The following is a 25,122-nucleotide window of genomic DNA, read 5'->3' on the forward strand; positions in this document are numbered from 1 at the left end:
GTTGGGTATGCCAGAATACACAACTAGCAACTACTTAGGTTTAAATCAGAATCTCAGGAGCACGATGGAAACTTGATTTAAATGTTATAATTAAGTGTTCTGCTTCTCCAAGACAATAATCATAAATTGTTTGAATCCCATGATCATACAAATGGCAATAGGCATGCAAGTAATGGATTGAGGACATATCTCTTGATTTTTTATTTCCTGCGATGGGGCAACTCCAATAAGTTTTCCTCACAGTTCAAACCTTTCCTATTGTTGTTCCTGCTCACCTTTGGTTTCTCGTTCACATACTTGCACATTGTGGAATGGAGTACAGAAGTGCTAAACCTGCACTGAGTCTAAAGAAGTGTGCTCCTGCTTTGTGAATGCATTGACTAAATAAATGAACAAGTCTCAAAGCTGGGTCCTGGGGATTAGAGCATCAGCTAATCCAGTGCTCCAAACAATAATGCAGCTCATTGGGCCAGCAAAGAGAGCCACTGCAAATAAATTTGCTAAGTTAGATGAATCCTCTTCTTTTGATAATACAGCACAGTTTGGGTAGTTCTTACCTGCCAAATGCATTCAGAAGAGCAACAGCCTCCTGCCTAGTCAGCTGAAAGCCTGACGAAGGACTTCGCTCGGGCAGATTCTTGATTTCTCGTTCAGAAAATAAAACCTTCAGGGCAGTACCCAAACCCTGAGTCTGGAGTGGAGACAAGAAAATAAAAGTATTACATCCAAGTGTTCTGCTGCCTTTCCAAAAAATGTTGTGCATTGTAATACTTTCATCAGTTTGATTTTGGGTTTTTCAGTGACTCTGTCTTAAAGATCAGTTTTGACAGAAGTCAAAAGTGTTAACTCTGTTGTTACCCTCCACAAATGCTGCCAGACCTGCTGGACATTTCTATCATGTTTTGTTTTTATTCCATTTTGAAGTATGAATAGTTACAGGTCTAAGCAGTATTATGTTACTGGTTCAATAAACTTTCAATACTGCATCCAGGACCAAGAGTATTATAGTGCAGATAGCAAAGAGGTTATCAACCCGAAATGTTAACTGTTTCTCTCCACAGATGCTGCCTGACCTGATGAGATTTTCCTGCATTTTTGTTCTTATTACAAAATTAAACCATGGCCGTGGAACAAGAGAAGGAAAGATTGAGAAATTCTTCATTGCAGGGATCAAAGTCTGAAATTGACTCCTCGATAGGGTGGTGATGGTGCATTACTCAGGGAATCAGAGTTTCTGTGGCAACATTCACTTTTTACATGCATATTGTCTGGAGCTATAAGCAGTGATGGCAGAGGTTCCAGCATTCCTTCCATCACATGGCTGACCAAGAATCGCTCCCACTCTTACTGCCCGTCTTTGGTATGTGTTGAAGGGCTTGCAGATTGATATGCAACCTGTTTGGCCCCATTATGGACACATCTACCTTGGCCAACCCCTGCTGGGATGTGACTCAAATTTGTGGCTCAGAGGCAGGGATGCTACCCACTGTGCCACAAGACTCCTCACAGATGAACGGTGGAATCATTTAAGAAACAACTGGTTGCCATAATGGGAACATTAGGATCGCTGGGAATGATAGAATAAAAATGGCCAGAATAGCCTCCCTTAAATAATAATAATCTTTATGGTCACAAGCAGGATAGCATTTATTTGATATATAAATTTAGAGTAGCCAATTATTTATTTATTTCCCCCCCCCAATTTTAGGGGCAATTTATCGTGGCCAATCCACCTAACCTGCACATCTTTTGGGTTGTGGGGGTGAAACCCACGCAGACATGGGGAGAACGTGCAAACTCCACACGGACAGTGACCCAGGGCCGGGATTCGAAACCGGGTCCTCAGTGCCGCAGTCCCAGTGCTAACCACTGCACCACATGCCACCCTACAAACAGGCTTAACACAGTAATGAAGTTACTGTGAAGAGCCCCTAGTCGCCACATTCCGGTGCCTGTTCAGGTACAGAAGGAGAATTCAGAAAGTCCAATTCACCTGACAGCACGTCTTTCGGGACTTGTGGGAGAAAACCGGAGCACAGAGGATCCCCTCTCAGACACAGAGTACATGCAGATTCCGCACAGTGCCCCAAGCCGGGAATTGAACCTGGGACCCTGGTGCTGTGAAGCAACAGTGCTATGCACTGTGCTACCGTGGAGAATGCTTTCCCGTGAGCAACAGCAATAGCTAAAAAAAACTAATCATCTAGGAAACCAGAAAGATTTGGCTACTTGACATATTGCAAGGTTCAAGGAAAGTGGGGAAAAAATCTACACTAGTTTATTGATTGTGGCCCAGTCTCATTGTTCCAGACTCTGCAACATTGGTCTCTCATCCCTATAGGTTGCAGGGCCACTGGCCACAGTACAATCGGCCACAAATTCAATGTCTAAAGGTACAGTTCCCACAAATAGCTCAAAATAATTCCTATGAGACACTACAATCTTTGCTTTGTGAAACACAATAGTCTTTCTTTAACAATAATTCAAACAGCAATGTTTGATTCTTAAATACTCTCTCAAACGACCTAGCAAGCCACTCGTTGTAATGCTAAAATGTCAATAAAATGAAATGAAACTAGACGGACCACCCCGCATCAACCTAGGCAACTGAAACAACAATGGCAAACTGAGTCCTGTTAACCCTGCAAAGTCCTCCTTACTAACATCTGGGAGCTTGTGCCAAAATTGGGGAAGCTGTCTCACAGATTAGTCAGGCAATGGTCTGACATAGTCATACTTATGGCATCATACTTGACAGATAATGCCCAAACACCACCATCACTGGTTATGTGCTGTCGCACTACCAGGACAGGCCCCACAGAGGTGGCTGCAAGGACATAGCCGCTAGACTGGGACTGTGGCAGGAATGAGGAATCCATGAGGGGAAAAAAGTACTTGACCTCATTCTCACCAACCTGCCTGCTATAGACGCATCTGTCTATGACAATACAGCTAAGAGTAACCACTGCTAAGACCTTGCAGTGAGGAGGTCAGTCTTCGCTTGAGGATACCCTCCAGATGTTGTGTGGCACTACCACGGTGCTAAATGGGATAGGTTTCGAACAGATCGAGCAACTCGAGACTGGACATCCATGAAGCACTATGGACCTTGAGCAGCAGCAGTAGCATTAGACTCAACTACAATCTGTAACCTCATGGCCCGGCATATCTCCCACTATCATTACCACCAAGCCAGAGGATCAAGCCTGGTTCAATGAATAGTGCAGAAGGGCATGCCATGAGCAGCACCAGGTATACTTAAAAACAAGGAGTCAACTTGGTGAAGCAATTCCACAATCAACTGATCAAATCTAAACTCTGCAGTCCTGCCACATCCAGTTATGAATAGTGGGACAACAACTCACTGGAAGAGGCTCCACAAATACCCCACTCTCAATGATGGAGGAGCCCAGCACATCAATGACTGAAGTATTCGCAATAACGGGTGACACAGTGGTTAGAATTATTGCCTCAGTGCCAGGAACCTGGCACTGGGCGACTGTGTGGAATTTGCCCATTCTCTGAGACTGTGTGGTTTCCTTCCACAATCCAAACATGGATTAGATGGATTGGCCATGCTAAATAGCCCCTTAGTGTCCAAAGATGTGCAGCTTAGGTGGGCTTGCAGAGATAGGGCCAGGTAGGATATTCTTTCGGAGAGTCGATGCAGACTAAATAGGCTGAATGGCCTCCTTCTGCAATGTAGGGATTCTATGGACTAATCTTCAGCCAGAAGTGCCAAGTGGATGATCTATCATCCATCCAGCTTCATAGGGCCCCAGCATCACAGATGCCAGTCTTCAGCCAATTTGGTTCACTTCACGTGATATTAAGAAACAGCTGAAGGCAAGACACTGCAAAGGCATTGGGCCCTGGCAGTATTCCATCAATAGTACTGGAATTCCACAACTAGCTGAAATAATAAATAATCTTCATTGTCAAAAGTAGGCTTACATTAACACTGCAATGAAATTACTATGAAAATCCCCGCCACATTCCGGCGCCTGTTCGGGTACACTGAGGGTGAATTCAGAATGTCCAAATTACCTAATACTGTTCGGGACTTGTGGGAGGAAACCAGGGCACCCGGAGGAAACCCATGCAGACATAGGGAGAATGTGCAGACTCCGCTTAGAGTGACCCAGGCCGAGAATCGAACCTGTGACCCTGGCGATGTGAAGCCATAGTGCTAACCACTATGCTACCCACGCTCCTAGTCAAGCTCTATTAGTACAGCTATAACACTGGCATCTAATCTGCAGTGGAGAATTGCCCAAGTACGTTCTGTACAAAAAAAGACAAATCCAACCTGACCAATTACCACCCATCAATTTACTCTTTATCATAGAAACAGAAAATAGGTACAGTAGGCCATTCGGCCCTTCGAGCCTGCACCACCATTCAATATCATGGCTATTCACAGTAACTTCATTGAAGCCTACTTGTGACAATAAGCTATTATTATTATGAATTCAGTATCCCACTCCTGCCTTCTCTCCATCCCCTTAGCCACAGAGCCACAGGGCCACATCCAGCTCCCTCTTGAATATATCCCACAAATTGGTCCCAACAGCGGTCTGTGGTAGAGAATTCCACAACTTCAGAACTTTCTGACAGAAGAATTTCTTCTTCATCTCAGTTCTGAATTGGCTTACTCTTTATTTTTTTTAAAATAAATTTAGAGTACCCAATTATTTTTTCCAATTCAGGGACAATTTAGTGTGGCCAATCCACCTATCCTGCACATCTTTGGGTTGTGGGGGTAAAACCCACGCAGACACGGGGAGAATGTGCAAACTTCACACGGTCAGTGACCCAGGGCCGGGATTCGAACTTGGTCCTCAGCGCCGTGTGGCAGCAATGCTACACTGGGCCACCGTGCTGCCCGGCTTACCCTTTATAAGGGTTTCATAGAATTTACAGTGCAGGAGGCCGTTTGGCCCAACGAGTCTGCACCGGCTCTTAAAAAGAGCACCCTACTGAAGCCACACCTTCACCCTACCCCCATAACCCCACCTAACCCAAGGGCAATTTAGCATGGCCAATCCACCTAACCTGCACATCTTTGGAAACCGGAGCACCGGGAGGAAACCCACGCAGACACGGGGAGAATGTGCAGACTCTGCACAGACAGTGACCCAAGCGGGAATCGCACCTAGGACCCTGGTGCTGTGAAGCCATAGTGCTAACCACTATGCTGCCGTGCTGCCTATTTTTAGGCTGTGACCCATAGTTCTGGATGTCCCCAACATCGGGAACATTCTTCCCACATCGAGCCCATCCAGTCCCATCAGGATTTTATATATTTCTATGAGATCCCACTCATACTTTTAAACTCAGTGAGTTCACGCCCAGTCGATCCAGTCTTTCTTCATATGTCAGTCCTGCCATCCCAGGGATTAGACGGGTGAACCTTTGCTGGACACCCTCAATAGCAAGAATGTCCTTCCTCAAACGAGGATACCAAAACTGCACAATATTCAAGGTGGGGCCTCACCAATGCCCTATATAACTGCAGTAAGACTTCCCTACTCCTATACTCAAATCCTCTCACTATGAAGCCAGCATACCATTAACTTTCCTCACCGCCTGTTGTACCTGCTTGCCAACCTTCTAGCAATATCCTAAACTCATTATTTAAAATAATGAGCTGCAGTTACCCCCATCACTTTGCTCCTGTTAGCATCTTAAGTGTCAATGGAATGGCCAGAGTTGTGGTAGCAGCCTCCGCCGTTTTCTCAGCAGAGGTGCCTTGAGAAGCTTCCGAATCAGTCGACGAATCTTTAGATGCTGGTTTCTTTGTCCTGGACTTACTGAGCACTTTTCTTGCGTAGGAATCTTATCCCATCAAATTAATGAAGTCTTAACCCAATCACCCCCAAAGAACTGGTGGAAAAGGGCTAAATATATAAAGTACTCCAGTGGTAGCCACCCCGTGTGCAACTACTCCCTACATGCTGCCGCCACCAGATGTCCGTTCCCCAACATTTCTTGTACATTATTTGTGTCCTCCTCTATGAAGACAGAACCCTCCGTGAACACAGAACCAAATTCCCTAGTCGCCACATTCTGGCACCTGTTCAGGTACACGGAGAAAGAATTCAGAATGTCCAAATTACCTAACAGCACATCTTTGGACTGTGGGAGAAAACTGCAGCACCTGGAGGAAACCCACGCAGACACAGGGAGAACGTGCAGACTCCGCACAGACAGTGACCCAAGCCGGGAATCGAACCTGGGACCCTGGCGCATTGAAGCAACAGTGCTAACCATTGTGCTACCATGCAGCCCATCAGCAATGTCACTCTCCATCATGATGGAGGGGCCTTGCACAACTAGATTGCCAATTATTCCTTTCTCAGCAATGTCACTCTCCATCATGATGGAGGGGCCTTGCACAACTAGATTGCCAATTATTCCTTTCTCATTATACAATACCCAGTCTCGGATGGCCTGTTGTCTAGTTGGCTCCTCAACGTATTGGTCCAGAAAATAATCATAAGACCATAAGACATAGGAGTGGAAGTAAGGCCATTCGGCCCATCGAGTCCACTCCACCATTCAATCATGGCTGATTTCAACTCCATTTACACGCTCTCTCTCCATAGCCCTTAATTCCTCGAGAAATCAAGAATTTATCAACTTCTGTCTTAAAGACACTCAACGTCCCGGCCTCCACCGCCCTCTGTGGCAATGAATTCCACAGACCCACCACTCTCTGGCTGAAGAAATTTCTCCTCATCTCTGTTCTAAAGTGACTCCCTTTTATTCTAAGGCTGTGCCCCCGGGTCCTAGTCTCCCCTGCTAATGGAAACAACTTCCCAACATCCACCCTATCTAAGCCATTCATTATCTTGTAAGTTTCTATTAGATCTCCCCTCAACCTCCTAAACTCCAATGAATATAATCCCAGGATCCTCAGACATTCATCGTATGTTAGGACTACCATTCCTGGGATCATCCGTGTGAATCTCCGCTGGACCCGCTCCAGTGCCAGTATGTCCTTCCTGAGGCGTGGGGCCCAAAATTGCTCACAGTATTCTAAATGGGGCCTAACTAATGCTTTATAAAGCTTCAGAAGTACATCCCTACTTTTATATTCCAAGCCTCTTGAGATGAATGACAACATTGCATTTGCTTTCTTAATTACGGACTCAACCTGCAAGTTTACCTTTAGAGAATCCTGGACTAGGACTCCCAAGTCCCTTTGCACTTCAGCATTATGAATTTTGTCACCGTTTAGAAAATAGTCCACGCCTCTATTCTTTTTTCCAAAGTGCAAGACCTCGCACTTGCCCACGTTGAATTTCATCAGCCATTTCTTGGGCCACTCTCCTAAACTGTCTAAATCTTTCTGAAGCCTCCCCACCTCCTCCATACTACCTGCCCCTCCACCTATCTTCGTATCATCGGCAAACTTAGCCAGAAGTTTGCCAGAATGCCCTCAGTCCCGTCATCTAGATCGTTAATATATAAAGAGAACAGCTGTGGCCTCAACACTGAACCCTGCGGGACACCACTCGTCACCGGTTGCCATTCCGAAAAATAACCTTTTATCCCAACTCTCTGCCTTCTGCCTGACAGCAATCGTTAATCCATGTTAGTACCTTGCCTCGAATACCATGGGCCCTTATTTTACTCAGCAGTCTCCCGTGAAGCACCTTTCAAAGGCCTCTTGGAAGTCAAGATAGATAACATCCATTGGCTCTCCTTGGTCTAACCTATTTGTTATCTCTTCAAAGAACTCTAACAGGTTTGTCAGGCACCTGTATGTAATCCTGTATATACTCCAGGTATTCAACCTCTATGTTATTGTTATTAATTTGATTTGCCCAATCTATATGCAGATTCAACTCACCCATCCTTTATCACATGCGTTTCTAATTTCCTGTTTAATACCATTCTAACATCACCACTACAGTTTTGGGTTTATGTACAACCCTCACCTACATTTTTACCCCTTGGTATTTCTCAGCTCTATCCACACAGATTCAACATCGTTGTGTGGCAACTAAAATGGCCTCCCGCAAAGATCGATGAGAAATTTGGCCAAGTCTGAACACAGACAGGCTGCAGCCTGCAAATACACAAAGCTATAGCTCAGACTTATGCAGAAACTAACACAGCAGAAAGGCCATTAAAAGTCTTCCCAAGAACAATAGTACTATCCTGTCAATCACATTGTTTACCAGACACAGCAGCACCCAAGCCCCTGCCCCCAAGACTTCCAGGCATGGCCACTGAGTGCCCACCCCAAAATCGATGTGGCAGCCCCTGATTGGACTTCATCAATCAGGGTGATGGAGCCCTGATCAATTGATCAGGCCACAAAAGGGGCATGAAAATCCAAGCAGGTTATAAAGCGCTGCACCACCTTAGAAGCGCTCGACTACAGCTCACGACTGCAGCTTCGACAGCCAACAACAACGGCGAATCCATCACCAGCCAAAAGAACCATCCACGCCATTCACAGAGGGACCAGAACAGAGGACACAGACGACCAGATACAAGAACTCAAGCACTGCCAGACTACCATATCTCAGATAAAGCTATATCTGCTCTGTACTTGCCAGTCACCTGGACGTTAAGGTCGTTTTAAGTGTATTAGTTCATAGTCCAATGTGCATGAACGTGTGATTAAGTAATTAACCTTGTGTATAGTCCAATGTGCATGAAAGTGTGATTGATTAAGTACTTAACCTTGTGCATGTTAATAAACAATTATTGTCCTAACCAACTTGTGAGATCATTTGTCCACCGTATACAGGTTAAACACACTATGGTTTAGGTAAAGAAGGCACAACAGTTGGAGCCAATATACTTCCTCACTATTGTGTTAAATTAATCTTTTAACTAGCAATGCAACTTCACCACCTTTTCCTTTTTGTCTGTCCTTCCCAAAATAGTTCATTTCCCATCCCTGGTCACCCTGCAGCCATATCTCCATACTCCTGACCATATCATTCCTGTTATTTCTCGTCAGTATTTACTGTTGAGAAAGGCACAAATGTTAGAGAAAGGTGCCTGAAGATTGGAGGGTAGCAAATGTTGTGCTCGTGTTTAAGAAGGGCTGGAGGAATAAGCCTGGGAACTATAGACCGGTTAGCTTTACTTCTGTAGTGGGTAAATTGTTAGAAGGTATTCTGAGGGACAGGATCTACAGGCATTTAGACAGGCAAGGGATAATTAGGGAAAGTCAGCATGGCTTTATAAGGGGAAAGTCATGTCTCACCAATTTGATTGAGGTTTTGAAGGGGTAACCAAGAAGGTAGATGAGGGCCGTGCAGTCGACGTTGTCTACATGGACTTTAGCAAGGCCTTTGACAAGGCACTGCATGGTAGGTTGCTGCAAAAGGTTAAATCTCACGGAATCCAGGACGAGGTAGCCAAATGGATACAAAATTGGCTTCACGACCAAAGCCAAAGGGTGGTTGTGGAGGGTTGTTTTTCAAACTGGAAGCCTGTGACCTGCGGTGTGCCTCAGGGATCGGTGCTGGGTCCACTGTTATTTGTTATCCACATATTAATGATTTGGATGAGAATGTCGGAGGCATGGTTAGTAAGTTTGCAGATGACAAAATGATTGATGGCACAGTGGAAAGTGAAGAATGTTATAGAAGATTGCAACAGGATCTTGACCAATTTGGTCACTGGGCTGATAAATGGCAGATGGAGTTTAATTTGGATAAATGTGAGGTGATGCATTTTGGTAGATCAAATCAGGGCAGGACCTACTCAGTTAATGATCAGGAGTTGGGGAGAGTTACAGAACAAAGAGATCTAGGGGCACAGGTTCATAGCTCCTTGAAGGTGGAGTCGCTGGTGAAGAGGGAAGTGAAGAAGGCATTCAGCATGCTAGGTTTTATTGGTCAGAATATTGAAGACAGGAGTTGGGATGTCTTGTTGAAGTTGTACAAGGCATTGGTAAGACCACTCATAGTATACGGTGTTCAGTTCTGGTCACCCAATTATAGGAAGGATATTGTTAAACATGAAAGAGTGCAGAAGAGATTTATGAGAATGCTACCAGAACTTGATGGTCTGAGTTACAAGGAGAGGCTCGATAGTCTGGGACTTTTTTCCTTGGACTGTAGGAGGCTTAAGGGTGATCTTATAGAGATCTATAGATCGTCAACATATTTTCCCAAAGGTAGAGGAGTCTAGAACTAGAGGGCATAGGTTTAAGGTGAGGGGGCATAGATACAAAAGAGACCAGAGAAGAAATCTTTTCATACAGCGGCTGGTGAACATCTGGAATGGGCTTCCAGAGGAAGTGGTAGAGGCGGGTACAATTTTTTTAGTTAAAAAAGTTAGACAGTTACATGGGCAGGGTGGGTATAGATGGATATGGGCCAAATGCGGGCAAATGGGGCTAGCTTAGTAATAGAAACTGGGCAGCATGGACAAGCTGGGCCGAAGGGCCTGTTTCTATGCTGTAAACATCTATGACTCTATATCTACTTAATACGAATGCTCAGTGCATTAAGGCACAAAGCCTTAAGGATCGTTTTTTTAGCATTCCTTGCCCCATTCCCATTATTTTTCATTGTGGCCCCTGATTTCTCTGCCTGTCACTTTTCTTATTCCACTTTCTGTCTTTTGATCTTATGTTTCCTCCTCTTCTGACTCCTTGCATAGGTTCCCATCTACCTGCCATTTTAGTTTAAACCCTCCCCAACTACTCTAGCAAATACTCCCCCTAGGACATTAATCCCGGTCCTGCCCAGTTGGAACCACTCCAGTTTGTACTGGTCTCACCTCCACCAGAACTGGTCCCAGTGTCCCATGAATCTAAGACCCTCCCCTTCGCACCATCTCTTCAGCCACGCATTCATATGATTTATCCTGCTATTTCTGCTCTGACTAGCACATGACAATGGTAGTAACCCTGAGATCACTACCTTTGAGGTTATTTTGCAACTTACTTCCTAACTCCCTGTAATTCTGCTATTAGGGCCTCATACTTTTTTTAAAAAAACAATGTCCTTTGTAACTGTGTACCATGACAACTGGCCCAATCCACAAGAAGTTAGTTGTGGGATACTTCCTGGCCAGGAACTGACTAGCGCCATGGAATATTCCTCATCCACCTGGGAGGATAGATGGGACCTCTATGTAACATCTGAAAGATGCTATAACAATACTGCAGCATTCAGAGTACCAAAGTGTCAGCATCTGATTATGTGCTTAACTCTGGAAATGGCTTAAACTCACAACTTCCTGAGTTAGGGGTGAGAGTGCTACTAATGAACCATGGTTGACAGCCAAAGGAGAATGCTGCCATTCCAAACATGTTTAAATAATTGTATTCACACCCTTCAAGCAGAATGATAGAAGTTAAAAATTTGGGACTCAAAGCAATCTTTTTTCTACGATCCTTAAAATTGGACATTCAAGTCAGCCAAGAACACCCTGTTCCAGAAATAACTAAAATATTCAATTTACTACCTTCAGCACTAAAATTTGCATTAACGATTTAAACTTTGGAATCAAAGCAAATTCCAAAAATAATGGACCACGCCAATTTTTGCATGGGATGACTGCAGAGGGTTGGTGTCAACACTGAGGGCGGCTGCAACAAATTACAAGGCAATATTAATAAGCCTGCAGCATGAATATATATATATTTTTTTTTAAAAATTCAAGTTTTCACAAAATATCAACAACAAAATGTAAAAGGAACCCAATAGAATGGAATACCAAACAAAACAACCCAGTGCCCCCCATCCCCTATACATAAATAATAAATTAACACCCACCGAAACATACAGCAAATATATACACCCCCTCAGATCCCCCAGGATAGACAAACAAAAATAAAATAGACCCCCCCCCCCCCCCCCCCCCGGGCTGCTGTTGCTGACCATTGTCTACCGTTCTGCCAGGAAGTCCAAGAACGGTTGCCATCACCTGAAAAACCCTTGCACCGATCACCTTAAGGCAAATTTCACCCTCTCCAATTTAATAAACCCCGCCATATTGATGATCCAGGATTCCACGCTTGGGGGCCTTGCATCTTTCCACTGAAGAAGAATCCTTCGCCGGGCTACCAGGGACGCAAAGCCAGAATACCAGCTTCTTTCGCCTCCTGCACTCCCGTCTCCTCTGTCACCCCAAATATTGCGAGCCCGGTTTGACCCTGGATCTTACCACCCTCGACACCGTCCTCATTACGCCCTTCCAAAATTCCTCCAGTGCTGGGCATGCCCAGAACATATGGGTGCGGTTTGCTGGGCTCCCTGAGCACCTTACACACCTGTCCTCACCCCTTGTCCCGGTCATGTGTGCCCTGTGCAGCACCTCAAACTGTAAGAGGCTGAGACTCGCGCACGAAGAGGAAGAGTTCACCCTCCCAAGGGCATCTGCCCAAGTCCCCTCCTCAACTTCCTCCACCAACTTACCTTTCAGCTCCTCCACCGAGGCCTCCTCCTCCTCCGGCATCACCTGATATGTTGCAGAGATCTTCCCCTCTCCAACCCACACCCCCGAGAGCACCATGTCCTGTACCGTGCGTGGCGGCAGCAGTGGGAATTCCACCACTTGCCGCGTAGTAAACGCCCTTATCTGTAGATACCTAAAGGTGTTTCCAGGGGGGAGCCCGTATTTCTCCTCCAGCTCACCCAGGCTCACGAACTTCCCATCTGCAAACAGGTCCCCCAACCTTCTTATCCCTGCCCTGTGCCACCCTGAAAACCCTCCATCTATTCTCCCTGGGACAAACCGGTGGTTCCCCCGTATCGGGGTACACACCGAGGCCCCCACTTCCCCCGTGCCGCCTCCATTGCCCCCAAATTTTGAGGGTAGCCGCCACCACCGGGCTCGTGGTATACCTCATTGGAGGGAGCGGCAGCAGCGCCGTTGCTGGCGCCTCCAGACTCGTACCCTCAAGACGCCGTCTCCAGCCTCTTCCATGCCGCCCCCTCCCTCTCCATCACACACTTTTGCACCATCGCCGCATTGGCAGCCCAGTAGTACCCGCAGAGGTTGGGCAGCGCCAGCCCCCCCCCCCCCCCCAAATCGCTACTTCGCTCCAGGAACACTCTTCTCACCCTCGGAGTCTCTCGCGCCCACACAAACTCCGTTATGCTCCTGTTGACTCGCCTAAAGAAGGCCTTCGGGAAAGGAATGGGGAGGCACTGGAACAGGAACAAAAGCCTTGGGAGTACCGTCATCTTGACTGACTGCACCCTACCCGCCAGGGACAGCGGCAATGTGTCCCACCTCTGAAACCCCTCCTCCATTTGCCTCGTGGAATCTATGCAGGGCCCCCCAGCTCCTGGCCACCTGGACCCCCAAATACCTGAAGCTCCTCTCCACCCGTTTTACTGGGAGCTCGCCAATCCCCCCTCTCGTGGTCCCCTGGGTGAACGACAAACAACTCGCTCTTCCCCATGTTGAGCTCGTACCCTGAGAAATCTCCCAACTCCCCGAGGAGCCTCATTACCTCCGGCATTCCCCCCACCGGGTCCGCCACATATAGCAGCAAGACATCTACATAGAGCGACACCCTATGCTCCTCCCCACCCCGCACCAGCCCCCCCCAGTTCCTCGACTCACTCAGTGCCATAGCCAGGGGTTCAATCGCCAGTGCGAAGAGCAGGGGGGTCAGGGGACACCCCTGCCTCGTCCCTCGGTGCAACCGAAAGTACTCAGACCTCCACTTGTTTGTGGCCACACTCGCCATCGGGACCTCATACAACAGCCTAACCCACCTGACGAACCCCTCCCCAAACCCGAACCTCCTCAGCACCTCCCACAAGTACCCCCACTCTACCCTACCAAAGGCCATCGCCGCCACTATCTACACCTCCCCCTCCCTCGCCGGCATCATAATAACGTTCAGGAGCCTCCGCACATTCACGTTCAACTGCCCCCCCTTCACAACCCCCATCTGGTCATCGTGGATGATCTGCGGCACCCAATTCTCAAGGCTGAGACCTTCGCCAGCACCTTGGCATCTACATTTAACAACAAAATCAGCCTGTAAGACCCACACTGCAAGGGACCCTTGTCCCGCTCCAGCATCAAGGAGATCAGTGCCCGGGACATAGTCGGGGGCAAAGCCCCCCCCTCCCTTGCCTCATTGAAGGTCCTAACCAGCAACGGGCCCAACCGGTCCACATATCTCTTGTAAAATTTGACCGGGAAACCGTCTGGCCCTGGTGCCTTCCCCGCCTGTATGCTCCCTATTCCTTTGGCCATCTTCTCCAGCCCAATCGAGGCCCCTAATCCCGCCACCAGTCCCTCCTCCACCTTCGGGAACCTCAGTTGGTCCAGAAAGCGGCCCATCCCTCCCTCCTCCAGTGGGGGCTCGGACCGACACAGTTCCTCATAAAAGTCCCTGAAGACCCCATTGATGCCAATCCCACTCCGCACCACACTCCCTCCCCTATCCTTAACTCCCCCGATCTCCCTAGCTGCGTCCCGCTTCCGAAGCTGATGCACCAGCATCTGACTTGCCTTTTGCCCATATTCATAAATCGCCCCCTGGGCCTTCCTCCACTGCACCTCCGGCTTTACTGGTGGTCAACAGGTCATATTCGGCCTAAAGACTACGCCTCTCCTTCAACAGTCCCTGCTCCGGCACCTCCACATACATCCTGTCTACCCTCACCATCTCCCCCACCAGCCTCTCCCTCTGCTCTTTCCACTCCTTGTGGGCCCGAATGTAGATCAGCTCTCCCCTAACTATCGTCTTCAGTGCCTCCCAGACCATCCCCACTCGGACCTCCCCGTTATTGTTGGCCTCCAGGTATCTCTCTATGCTTCCTCGGACCCGCTCGCTCACTTCCTCGTCCGCCAACAGCCCCACCTCCAAGCGCCACAACAGGCACTGGTCCCTCTCCTCCCCCAGCACTAGGTCTACCCAATGCGGGGCGTGATCTGAAATGGCTATCGCCGAGTACTCGGTATCCTCTACTCTCGCAATCAGCGTCCTGCTCAAAACAAAAAAGTCGATCCGGGTATAGGCCTTATGAATGTGCGAGAAGAATGAAAATTCCCTAGCCTACGGCCTTGTAAATCTCCAAGGGTCCACCCCTCCCATCTGGTCCATAAACCCCTCAGCACTTTAGCCGCCACCTGCCTCCTACTCGTCCTAGACCTGGAGCGATCCAGTGCCGGATCCAACACCGTGTTAAAGTCCCCCCCGATTATCAGGCCCCCCACTTCCAAGTCCGGGATCCGACCCAACACGCACTGCATAAAACCCGCATCGTCCCAGTTTGGGGCGTACACGTTGACCAGCATCACCCTCTCCCCTTGCAGCTTACCACTTGCCATTACGTACCTGCCGCCATTGTCCGTCACAATGCTCGATGCCTCGAACGACACCCTCTTTCCCACCAAGATCGCCACCCCCCGATTTTTTGGCATCCAGCCCAGAATGAAACACCTGGCCTACCCACCCCTTCCTCAATCTTACCTGGTCTGCCACCTTCAGGTGTGTCTCCTGGAGCATGACCTCATCCGCCTTCAGCCCCTTCAGGTTCGCGAACAGCCGGACCCGCTTAACCGGCCCGTTCAGTCCCCTTATGTTCCAAGTTATCAACCGGATCGGGGGCTACCTGCCCCCCCCTCCCCCGCCGACTAGCCATAACCCCTCCTCGGCCAGCCACGCGCCCGGTCCGTTGCCCATGGCGGCAGACCCCCCGTCCCAACCCCCTCTACTCGCTCCAGCTCACTCTTGAACATACACCCACACCCCCCCCCCCCAAAGCTAGGACCCCTACTAGCTGCATTGCTCCCCCCATTACAGTCCCGCAAGTCAGCTGACTCCTGCTGACCCCGGCCGCTCCCTCCTCACCTTCAACTCCTCCCTTTGTGGGACTTCCCCTCCCCCTCCATTACCCACCAGCAGGCTCTCCACCTCCCCCTTCCATCCCAAGCGCGGGAAAAAAACACTCGTTTCTTCGCCCGGATCCGCCAGCCTTCAGCGCGGGAAAAAGCTCGCGCTTTCCACCTGCCTGGCGCAGCTCCTTTTACAGGCCCAGTCCCCTCTCCCCCGACTCGGGCCTCCCCATCCACCACGGGGCCTCTTCTCCCCTACCGGCCATCCACCCCCTACTCCGTTTACTTGCCCCCCTCCAAGAGCCCACCCGACAGACCCAACCAAAACAGTGCCCAACCCAACCTAACCACCCACACCGAACCAAAAATACAGACGAACAAAGAACCCCCCCTGAAAATGTAACACAACAATCCCAGACCATCCCCATCCCGACCCTCAGTTTGTGTCCAGCTTCTCGGCCTGAACAAAGGCCCACGCCTCCTCCGGGGACTCAAAAATAATGGTGCCGGTCCTTGTAGGTGACCCACAGACGCGCCGGCTGCAGCATGCCAAACTTCACCCCCTTCCCGTGCAGCACCGCCTTCGCCCGGTTGTACCCAGCCCTCTTCTTCACCACCTCTGCGCTCCAGTCCTGATATAGTCGAACCTCCGCATTCTCCCACCTGCTTGCTCCTCTCTTACTTGGCCCACCTGAGTACGCACTCCCGATCAGCGAACCGATGAAACCGCACCAGCATCTCCCGCGGCGGCTCGTTAGCCTTGGGCCTCCTCGCCAGCACTCTCTAGGCCCCTTCCAGCTCCAGGGGCCCCTGGAAGGACCGCTCCCATCAGCGAGTTTAACATGGTGACCACATAGACCCCCACGTCCGACCCCTCCGGGAAGCCCAGGATCTGCAGATTCTTCCACCTCGACCGATTCTCCATCTCCTCGAACCGTTCCTGCCATTTCTTGTGGAGCGCCTCGTGCGCCTCCACCTTTACCGCTAGGCCCAAGATCTCGTCCTTGTTATCTGAGATCTTTTGCCGGACCTCGCGGATCGCCACCCCCTGGGCCATCTGGGTCTCCAGCAGCTTATCAATAGAAGCCTTCATCGGCTCCAGCAGGTCCGCCTTCAGCTCCCTGAAGCAGCGCTGGATAACCTCCTGCTGCTCCTGCGCCCACTGTATCCCCGCCCGCCGCCATCTTGCTCTTCTTCCCTCACATTTTCTTTGGCTTCACCGCCACTTTTTTTAGTCGCCTCGCTCCTGGTCCAAGCCATACACTGTCGGGGGAATGTTGCAGTCTTCTTCCCACACCGGGAAATGTCGAAAAAATGCTGTTGGGGGCCCTGAAAAGAGACCAAAAGTCCGTTCCAAGCAGGAGCTGCCGAACATGCGGCTTAGTTCCGCATAGCAGCAACCGGAAGTGCAGCATGAATATATAAATGGATATACAAATTTCAACCTTGCTAAAAAATTAGGTATTGCATGTAGGTTGGAAAAGTTAGGATGTCTAATATTAGTTGGGAAAGAAGAATTTAAATGGGATAGAGGAGAAAAATGATCTAGGAGTATAAACACAAATCACTAAAAATTGGCAATGCAGGTGAATAATGCAATAAAAAAGCAAACCAAGAAGTCGGGTTTATTTCTAGAGAGATACATTTGACAAGTAGAGAACTCATATCAAAGCCTGGTTAGACTACACATGGAGTATAGTTCTAATTCCCATATTATAAAATAGATACAAAAGCACTAGAGGGGATGCAAAAAAGATCTGCAAGGACGAAGTCAGAAATGCGAGGTCACTGCTATAAGGTAAAGATAAAAAGGCTTGGCCTCTTTTCTCTTGAAAGAGGTTGAGGGGTGACTCAATACAGATCTTTAAAACTATGAAGTGTCAGTAGACACCGAGTGCACATGTCCATTGTGAGGACAGCAAAACTAGGGGCCAAGATTAGATTGAAATGATCACAAAGATACCAGTAAGGGAATTCAGAAGAAAATGTACTTGCCCGTGGTTTTCAGAGAGTGTAGAATTCGCTACCAATGTTCCCTCTAGGGTGCATGGTCATGCAGCAAACTGGGAGTTGCAGCACATGCCATGCCCATGTCCTAAAGATAAAGCATGTACTTGGCCAAGCAAAATAATTTCAAGTTTCAATGCACTAAAATGAATAGGTTGTGAACAAAAAAAGAGGAACGTTGTTTGGTACTATAGAGAGAGTAGCTAAGTTAAATAGTATGGATGCAGTCCATGTCTAAATGCAGAAAGGACTGGACAATAGCCAGCTTTGGGCTGACAAGTGGCAAGTAACATTTGTGTCACACAAGCGCCAGCCAATGACCATCTGCAACAAGAAAATCTAACCATCCCCCTTGACATTCAATGGCATTACCATCGCGGTATCCCCCGCTATCAATATCCTGATGGTTACCATTGACCAGAAACTGAACTGGATTAGCCATGTAAATACTGTGGCTAAAAGAGCAGGTCAGAGGCTAGGAACCTGTGGTGGGTAACTCACCTCCTCACTCTCCAAAGCCTGTCCATGATCTACAAGGCACAAGTCAGGAGTGTGATGTAATACTCTCCTCTGGGCAGCACGGTAGCAGTGGGCAGCACGGTAGCATAGCGGTTAGCACAGTTGCTTCACAGCTACAGGGTCCCAGGTTCGATTCCCGGCAGGGTCACTGTGTGCAGAGTTTGCACGTTCTCCCAGTTTCTGCGTGGGTTTCCTCCGGGTGCTCCGGTTTCCTCCCACAGTCCAAAGATGTGCGGACTAGGTGGATTAGCCATGCTAAATTGCCCTTAGTGTCCAGAAAATGTTATGTGGGGGTTATTGGGTTACGGGGATAGGGTAGATATGTGGGTTTGAGTAGGGTGCTCTTTGTAAGGGCCGGCGCAGACTCGATGGGATGAATGAGCTCCTTCTGCACTGTAAATTCTACGATTCTTGCCTGGATGAGTGCAGCTCCAATAACGCTCCAGAAACCCCACACCATCCAGGACAGAGCAGCCCGCTTGATTGGCATCCCATCCACAAACATTCCCTCCAAAATTGACACAATGGCAGCAGTGTGTACCATCTACAAGATGCACTGCAGAAACTCACCAAAGGCTCCTTAGGCAGCACCTTCCAAACCCATGACCACTGCTATCTATAAGGACAAGAGCAACAGACACATGGGAACACCACTACCTGGAAGTTCTCCTCCAAGCCCCACACCATCAGGAAGTGGAAATTTACATAATTCTTTCACATTGTTGGGTCAAAATCCTGGAACTCCCTCCCTAACAGCACTATACCTATATGATATGGACTGAAGCAGCACAAGAAAGAGCTCACCACCACCTTCCCAAGGGCAACTAGGGATTGGCAATAAATACTGGCTTAGCCAGCGACACCCACATTCCTTGAATGAGTATAAAAAACAAGAGAAGCATATGAGAGAGAAGAAAATAATTCAAGGGTTATGTTCAAAGCATTAGGTGTGGAAGGAAGGAGAAGTTTGAGTGGAGCATGGACGTTTGGATCAAAAGGCCTATTCCCATACGGTGTATTTTATGTAATTCTATGTAACAGACCAAGTAATTTTGATAGTGACTCAATTTATTTCTTCAATAAATGGAACAGTCACTTTTAAGATTATCCATCGCCATATTTGAAACTTGCTTTTTGCGTGAAGGTTTTTCCCATGCATTAAGACGACAGTTAACAGTTTACGTTCTTAAAAAAATCATTTACATGCCAGAAGTTGGGGAGCACTCGAGTGGTGTGTCAGTTTAAATTTGTTAATATTTTGCAGAAAAAGAACTAATGGTACAACATGTGGCGCCTTTATCAGTCGCATATGAAATTAGGAAGCATAAGGGAACAAAACAAAAGATTCCACTACTGTTTAAACAGCTGCATCTCGAGTGTGTGCTGCAAATTGTACTCTCGGTCTTGTTCTCATTAATAATTGTGCATATGGTTTTGACCTGTGCCATTTCTCACCTCAGTGTCTCCCAGCAGCCTGCAAACCATTGCTTTGTCACAATGCACAACTTTTCACATGCTCATGCAATGTTTTGATCAGCAGTGATTGTTCTCCAAATTACTTGCATTACTTGGGAATATTATGTGAAACAAACCTGAAGTTTACCCCATAATCTGCACTTGTCACATCCAACACAGTCCATTATAAGAGAGATATTCTTAAAATGGAGCCTGAATTCCTCCTATAAAAAAGGATTAAAAATCATAATTCATCACTTGCATTAACTTTGCACTCAGACAAGATTGATTTCTGTTACCACAGGTTGAGCAGGCAATATGAAATACATCATGTCGGATGCATATGACCTCCAGTTCATTGCAAGTTTCAGGTGCATACGTTTCAGTAGCATCTTACGTCACCATTTGATTTCTGTTGTGTGCCATCTCTCCAGCCTTGTCCTTATTTTTCTGTAATTTCATTTAGGCACTCAAAGTGTAGCTACCACTGTATGTTGCGTCATGTGCAGCAGAATGTACGACGAGATTCTCTTCCATTCAATGGGCGGGATTCTCTGGCTGTCCAATGGCAACAGGATTCTCTGGTCCCATGGCAGCGCACCCCCACCTGCGGGTTTCCTGGCAGCATGGGGTGGTTTCAATGGGAAATCCCATTGACAAGCAGCGGGCGTAGAGAATCCCGCCGCCAACGAATGGCACGGCCAAATTCTTCATCCTTGCTAGCAGCGGTAGTGGGGTGGACCCGCAATGGAGAATCGCGCCCAATGTCTCATTTCCAATTAAGTAACAGTGCCTTAGTTTTGATCGCTTGCTAAAGGTTCTGGAAATTAATCCCCGCTATGTGGATTGCTCAGAATGGCAGGAACTAAAGATAGAGCAATTGGAAACAGCAACATTTATATAGGATTTTATTTTATCAGGTTAAAGGTGCAAAGGAGCTTCCAAGAAGTCTGTTCAGAAAGAAATTGACATCAGGCCAAAGGAGGCAATGACAGGAGGTGGGAGCAAAGTGTGGCCAAAGTGCTGGGTGTTAAAGGAGGAAAGAAAAGTGGATAGGTGGTGAAGTTTTGAGGGGGAGGTCCAGAGCTTAGGACCCAAACTGCTCAAGACAAAGATGGGGATGTGCAGTGGTTGAGAAAAATCAACAGATATAGAAATAGAAGTGATTGAAGGGCCAAAATGGTGTTGGAACGGGAAAGAAGAATGCAGCCTCTGAAGGATATAAAGAAGTGGCTGGAGTTGATGATGGGAGTAGGGAGACCAGTTTAGATGAGATGAGCGGGTGGTTGCGAATATCGCTAAGAGTTGAAATGGAGAGAAAGTTTAAGAATGGGTAATTAATTCAGAATGAGAGAGGGCGAAGGGGATAAGAGATGGAAACTGGATTCAGAGGAGGCAGAGTAGTTCCTCAGTGTAGAGGCCGAGAAATGTCAGAGAAACACAAGAGGGTCTTGGGGTGAACAGTGCACAAGGAGGCCATTCACATCGAATCTGCATCAACCCACTTAAGCCCTCACTTCCACCCTATCCCAGTAACCCAATAACCCCTCCTAACCTTTTTGGTCACTAAGGGCAATTTATCATGGCCAATCCACCTAACCTGCACGTCTTTGGACTGTGGGAGGAAACCGGAGCACCCGGAGGAAACCCATGCAGACACGGCGAGAACATGCAGACTCCGCACAGACAGTGACCCAGCGGGGAATCAAACCTGGGACCCTGGCGCTGTGAAGCCACAGTGCTATCCAGTTGTGCTACCGTGTTGCCCATGGATGGGTAGACATTGAATATTTTAAGAAAAAAGGTCCGAGGGGTGGAACAAGATGAGGTGCTCGAAGTAGCAGGGCAGCAAAGAGAAAGTCCAATCCGAGGTTTGGTGACAAGGGCACTGCAATGGTTCAAGCTGAGCTGGTGATGGAAACAATAGTCAGATAGGGAAAGGGGGATAGAAATAAGCTGCGGATTTATCCAAGAGGAAATGTAAGCCTGAGATGGTGGCAGGAGAACAGGAATTGGGTATGGTATTGTGAGTGTTTTGGTGGGGAAGGGAGAGCAAAAAATTCCTTGTTCAATCACACAAGCAAGCTTAATTATGGGGACATTTCTATGGACACCAAAAAGCAAGAATACACCAAGAGGGAAATACTGAAAATAATATTTATAATAAGAGTTGAAGTAGGGAATTTAGCCTTTGGAGCTTGCTCAGCCAAACAGGTCATGGCTGATCTATCTCAATTCCACCACCCAGTGCACACACTATATCCCATGGCACCCAAAAATCTATGGAGGTCTCACTTGAATATATTCAACAATTGAGAAAAGGATGGATGGTCTAACTCTCAATCAATCGCACTAAACTTTATCATGTGTAAAACCTCCAAGCGAGAAACGAGTTAATTTGTAGAATTAATATCCTTACACAAAATAACTGTATCAACACTTTACCTTCAGTGTTTTCGCCTCTTTCTTGTTGCCTGCAAACATGGACTTCTCATCAAAATGCATAGGAAATAACCTATTATAAAGGAAAACTGTTTACAGTATTCAAAATAAATACAAGATACTCATTTGAATTCAAATCCCTTCCCAAATTTGGACATGCAGGTCAATCAAATACTGAGAAAATCTGCTTTAATATTCCAATTTTTCAAATGTACAATGAAAGCAATACCATTTATACTCTGGAAAAGATGTTTTAAATGGAAAACTTCTTTAAAAAAATCAAAACATAAACATAATACAGAAACAAATTCCCAAAGAATGCATTAACACATCATAAATATCAAAAGTAGGAGGGATAGATGAACCAAGTTCTCACTGGTTGGCAAATCTGGAATTTAAGAACTCAAACACCATTTTTGCCAAACATATGATAATAAATTACCTTGCTCAAAATAACACACACATTAATAATTTAAAAAGACAAGGAAACAAGAACAGCCGCAACCTGGAACAAGAACTCTGGCATCTTTTCTTTTTCCTCCCTACCCCAGAGAAGTATATAGAGGCCAATGCAGCACCCATACTAATTGCTCTAAGCTACACACAGAATAGAGATTGACCATTCACCCTGCTGGTCTGCATTACTTTGTGATGCTCTAGTTGCACCATTGGATCAGCCTAGCTATATAAAACAGAAATAAGATATTTACTATGTTAACAGCTGCCTATTCCAATACAATCCTGGCTGACCTCCCAAGCCTTATTCTCCAAATACTTGATCCTTCACAACTCTGGTGCTGGCATCCTAACTTGCACCAAATCTAGTTCATCCATCACCCTTACTGTTTGATGATCCACACCAAGTCCCAATTAAGCAAAGCCTCAATTTTAAAACGTTCATCCTTGCATTAAAGCTTCATTCCCGCCGCACTCGGTGGCTCCAGGGAAATACTCAGGGAGTCTGGTGGTAGTGGCAACGCTCAGGATCTGGAGGCAGTTATGCCAGCACTTTAGGTTGTGGGAAATACCGATTTGAGGGACTCATAGATCTGAACCTGGGAGGTGGGATGGGAATTTTTGAGATGGGAGGGATGGGAGGAGGGGGGAATTAGGGTATTAGAGGATGTGTTTCTGGGAGGCCGGTTTGCAAAGTTGGGAGAGAAATATGGGTTGGGTCAGGGGGAGATATTTAGACATGTGCAGGTCCGTAATTTTGCCAGGAAGGAGGTACAGAGCTTTCCGATTGCACCGGCCCCCCACACTGTTGAAAGAGATATTGATGGCGGGGGGATTGGAGAAAGGGGTGGTGTCGGCGATTTATGGGGTTATTCTGGGAGAAGATAAGGTATCACTGGATGGGATTAAGGCAGAGTGGGAGGAAGAGTTGGAGGAGGGCATGGAAGAGGGGTTGTGGTAAGAGGTGCTACGGAAGGTGAATGCATCAACTTCAAGCCCGAGGTTGCGGCTGATACAGTATAGGGCGCACCTCACAAGGGAGGGGATGAGCCGACTTTACGAGGGGGTGGAAGATGAAGATGGTTGTGAACTGGGGGAGAGAGAGAGAGAGAGAGAGAGAGAGAGGTGGGGGGGGGGGGGGGGGGGGGGGGGCGCAAGTCACGTTCATATGTTTTGGTCATGCCCAAAACTGGAGGGGTATCGGAGGGATGTCTTCAGGGTAATCTCAAGAGTGGTGCATGCGAGACTCGAATCAGGTCCCCTGGAAGCCATATTCGGGGTGTCAGATCGGTCGGGATTAGAAGCGGGTGTGGAGGCAGATGTCTTGGCCTTCACCTCGCTGATTGCCCGAAAGTGGACTCTGTTGGGGTGGAGGTTGGCTTCTCCGCCCTGTGCCTCGGCGTGGCTGGGCGACGTGCTGGAGTTCTTAACACTGGAGAAAGTAAAGTTCGAGTTGAGGGGGAGGATGGAATGGTTCTACAACTCGGGCCTTGATCATCATGCATTTTCACGAATTGGATGACATCACTTTGGTTTTGGGGGGGGGGGGGGTTTGAAATGTATAAATTAATGATGATTCTTTTTCATTGGTGTTTTATATTCAAAATGTTGGGTGCTGTTTGAGGGTGGGCGGGATGAGGGGATTGTTGGCTCGGGGACTGCCATTGTATTTGTTGTTATTGTTAATTATTCGTTGTTGTAAATATGATGAAAATGTGAAAAAGGAGTGTAAAAATATTTATGAAAAAAAGCTTTATTCCTCCCCATCCCTGTAATCTATTCCAGCCCAGTCACCAATATATGCGTTCCTGCAATTCTGGCTTCTTGAGCATCCCAGATTTCAATTGCTCCACCACTGGTGGCCATGCCATCAGCTGCCTGGGCCTCAAGTTGTGGAATCCCATCACTAAACCTCTCCAACTCTCTACCTCATGTGTCCCCCCTTTAAGATACTCCTCAAAATCTACGTTTTGCACCATGCTTTCAGTCATTTGCCCCAACATCTCCTCATGTGGGTTGTTATTGTTCGTACCCTTTGAATAAAGAGGGCGATAAAATTTTGCTTCCATAGACTGAACCATTTGCCATTGATCATTAGGAAATAAATTGTGTACAATGTGCACACTGCTTTCAGAAGTTAGAAAGGAGAATTTTACCATAGAGATGGAAGATACCAATAATCCTGGAAGATTGAGATAGCCTTTAAGGCAGGTAGGAACAAGGGAACTACTGAACAAAGGTCGCTCTTGGTGAATTGAAAGCCCAAAGATAGGAAGTTAGGAGTTTAAGAGCTTATTGAAAAGAGGCCTGGAGGATAGCTTTTCTGCGAATACCGAAGTGTTTGAAGCAGGCAGCACACGTATGTCAAGGGGAAAAAAGAACCGATCAGAAATATCTTTACGAAAGGTACAGCTCTGATGTGCCATGGTCTCTAGGATGAGTGGGTGAAGTTTA

General features: G+C 47.4%; 1 protein-coding gene across 4 annotated transcripts in view; it reads right to left on the reverse strand.

The window, feature by feature from the left end:
* ero1b (endoplasmic reticulum oxidoreductase 1 beta) overlaps positions 1–25,122 on the reverse strand; it is a 140,999-nt gene that overhangs the window by 17,031 nt on the left and 98,846 nt on the right. For 3 of the 4 annotated variants that reach the window (XM_072498522.1, XM_072498521.1, XM_072498523.1), the window contains 3 exons: positions 22,216–22,285; positions 19,908–19,994; positions 558–691 (listed from right to left, as the gene is read on the reverse strand). In XM_072498522.1, coding sequence (XP_072354623.1) covers positions 558–691; positions 19,908–19,994; positions 22,216–22,285 — 291 coding nt within the window. The remainder of the gene's footprint in view (positions 1–557; positions 692–19,907; positions 19,995–22,215; positions 22,286–25,122) is intronic. The other variant, XM_072498525.1, reaches the window with a different exon arrangement.

Source organism: Scyliorhinus torazame, chromosome 4 (genome assembly GCF_047496885.1).
Source record: "Scyliorhinus torazame isolate Kashiwa2021f chromosome 4, sScyTor2.1, whole genome shotgun sequence".
NCBI classification, from domain to species: Eukaryota; Metazoa; Chordata; class Chondrichthyes; order Carcharhiniformes; family Scyliorhinidae; genus Scyliorhinus; species Scyliorhinus torazame.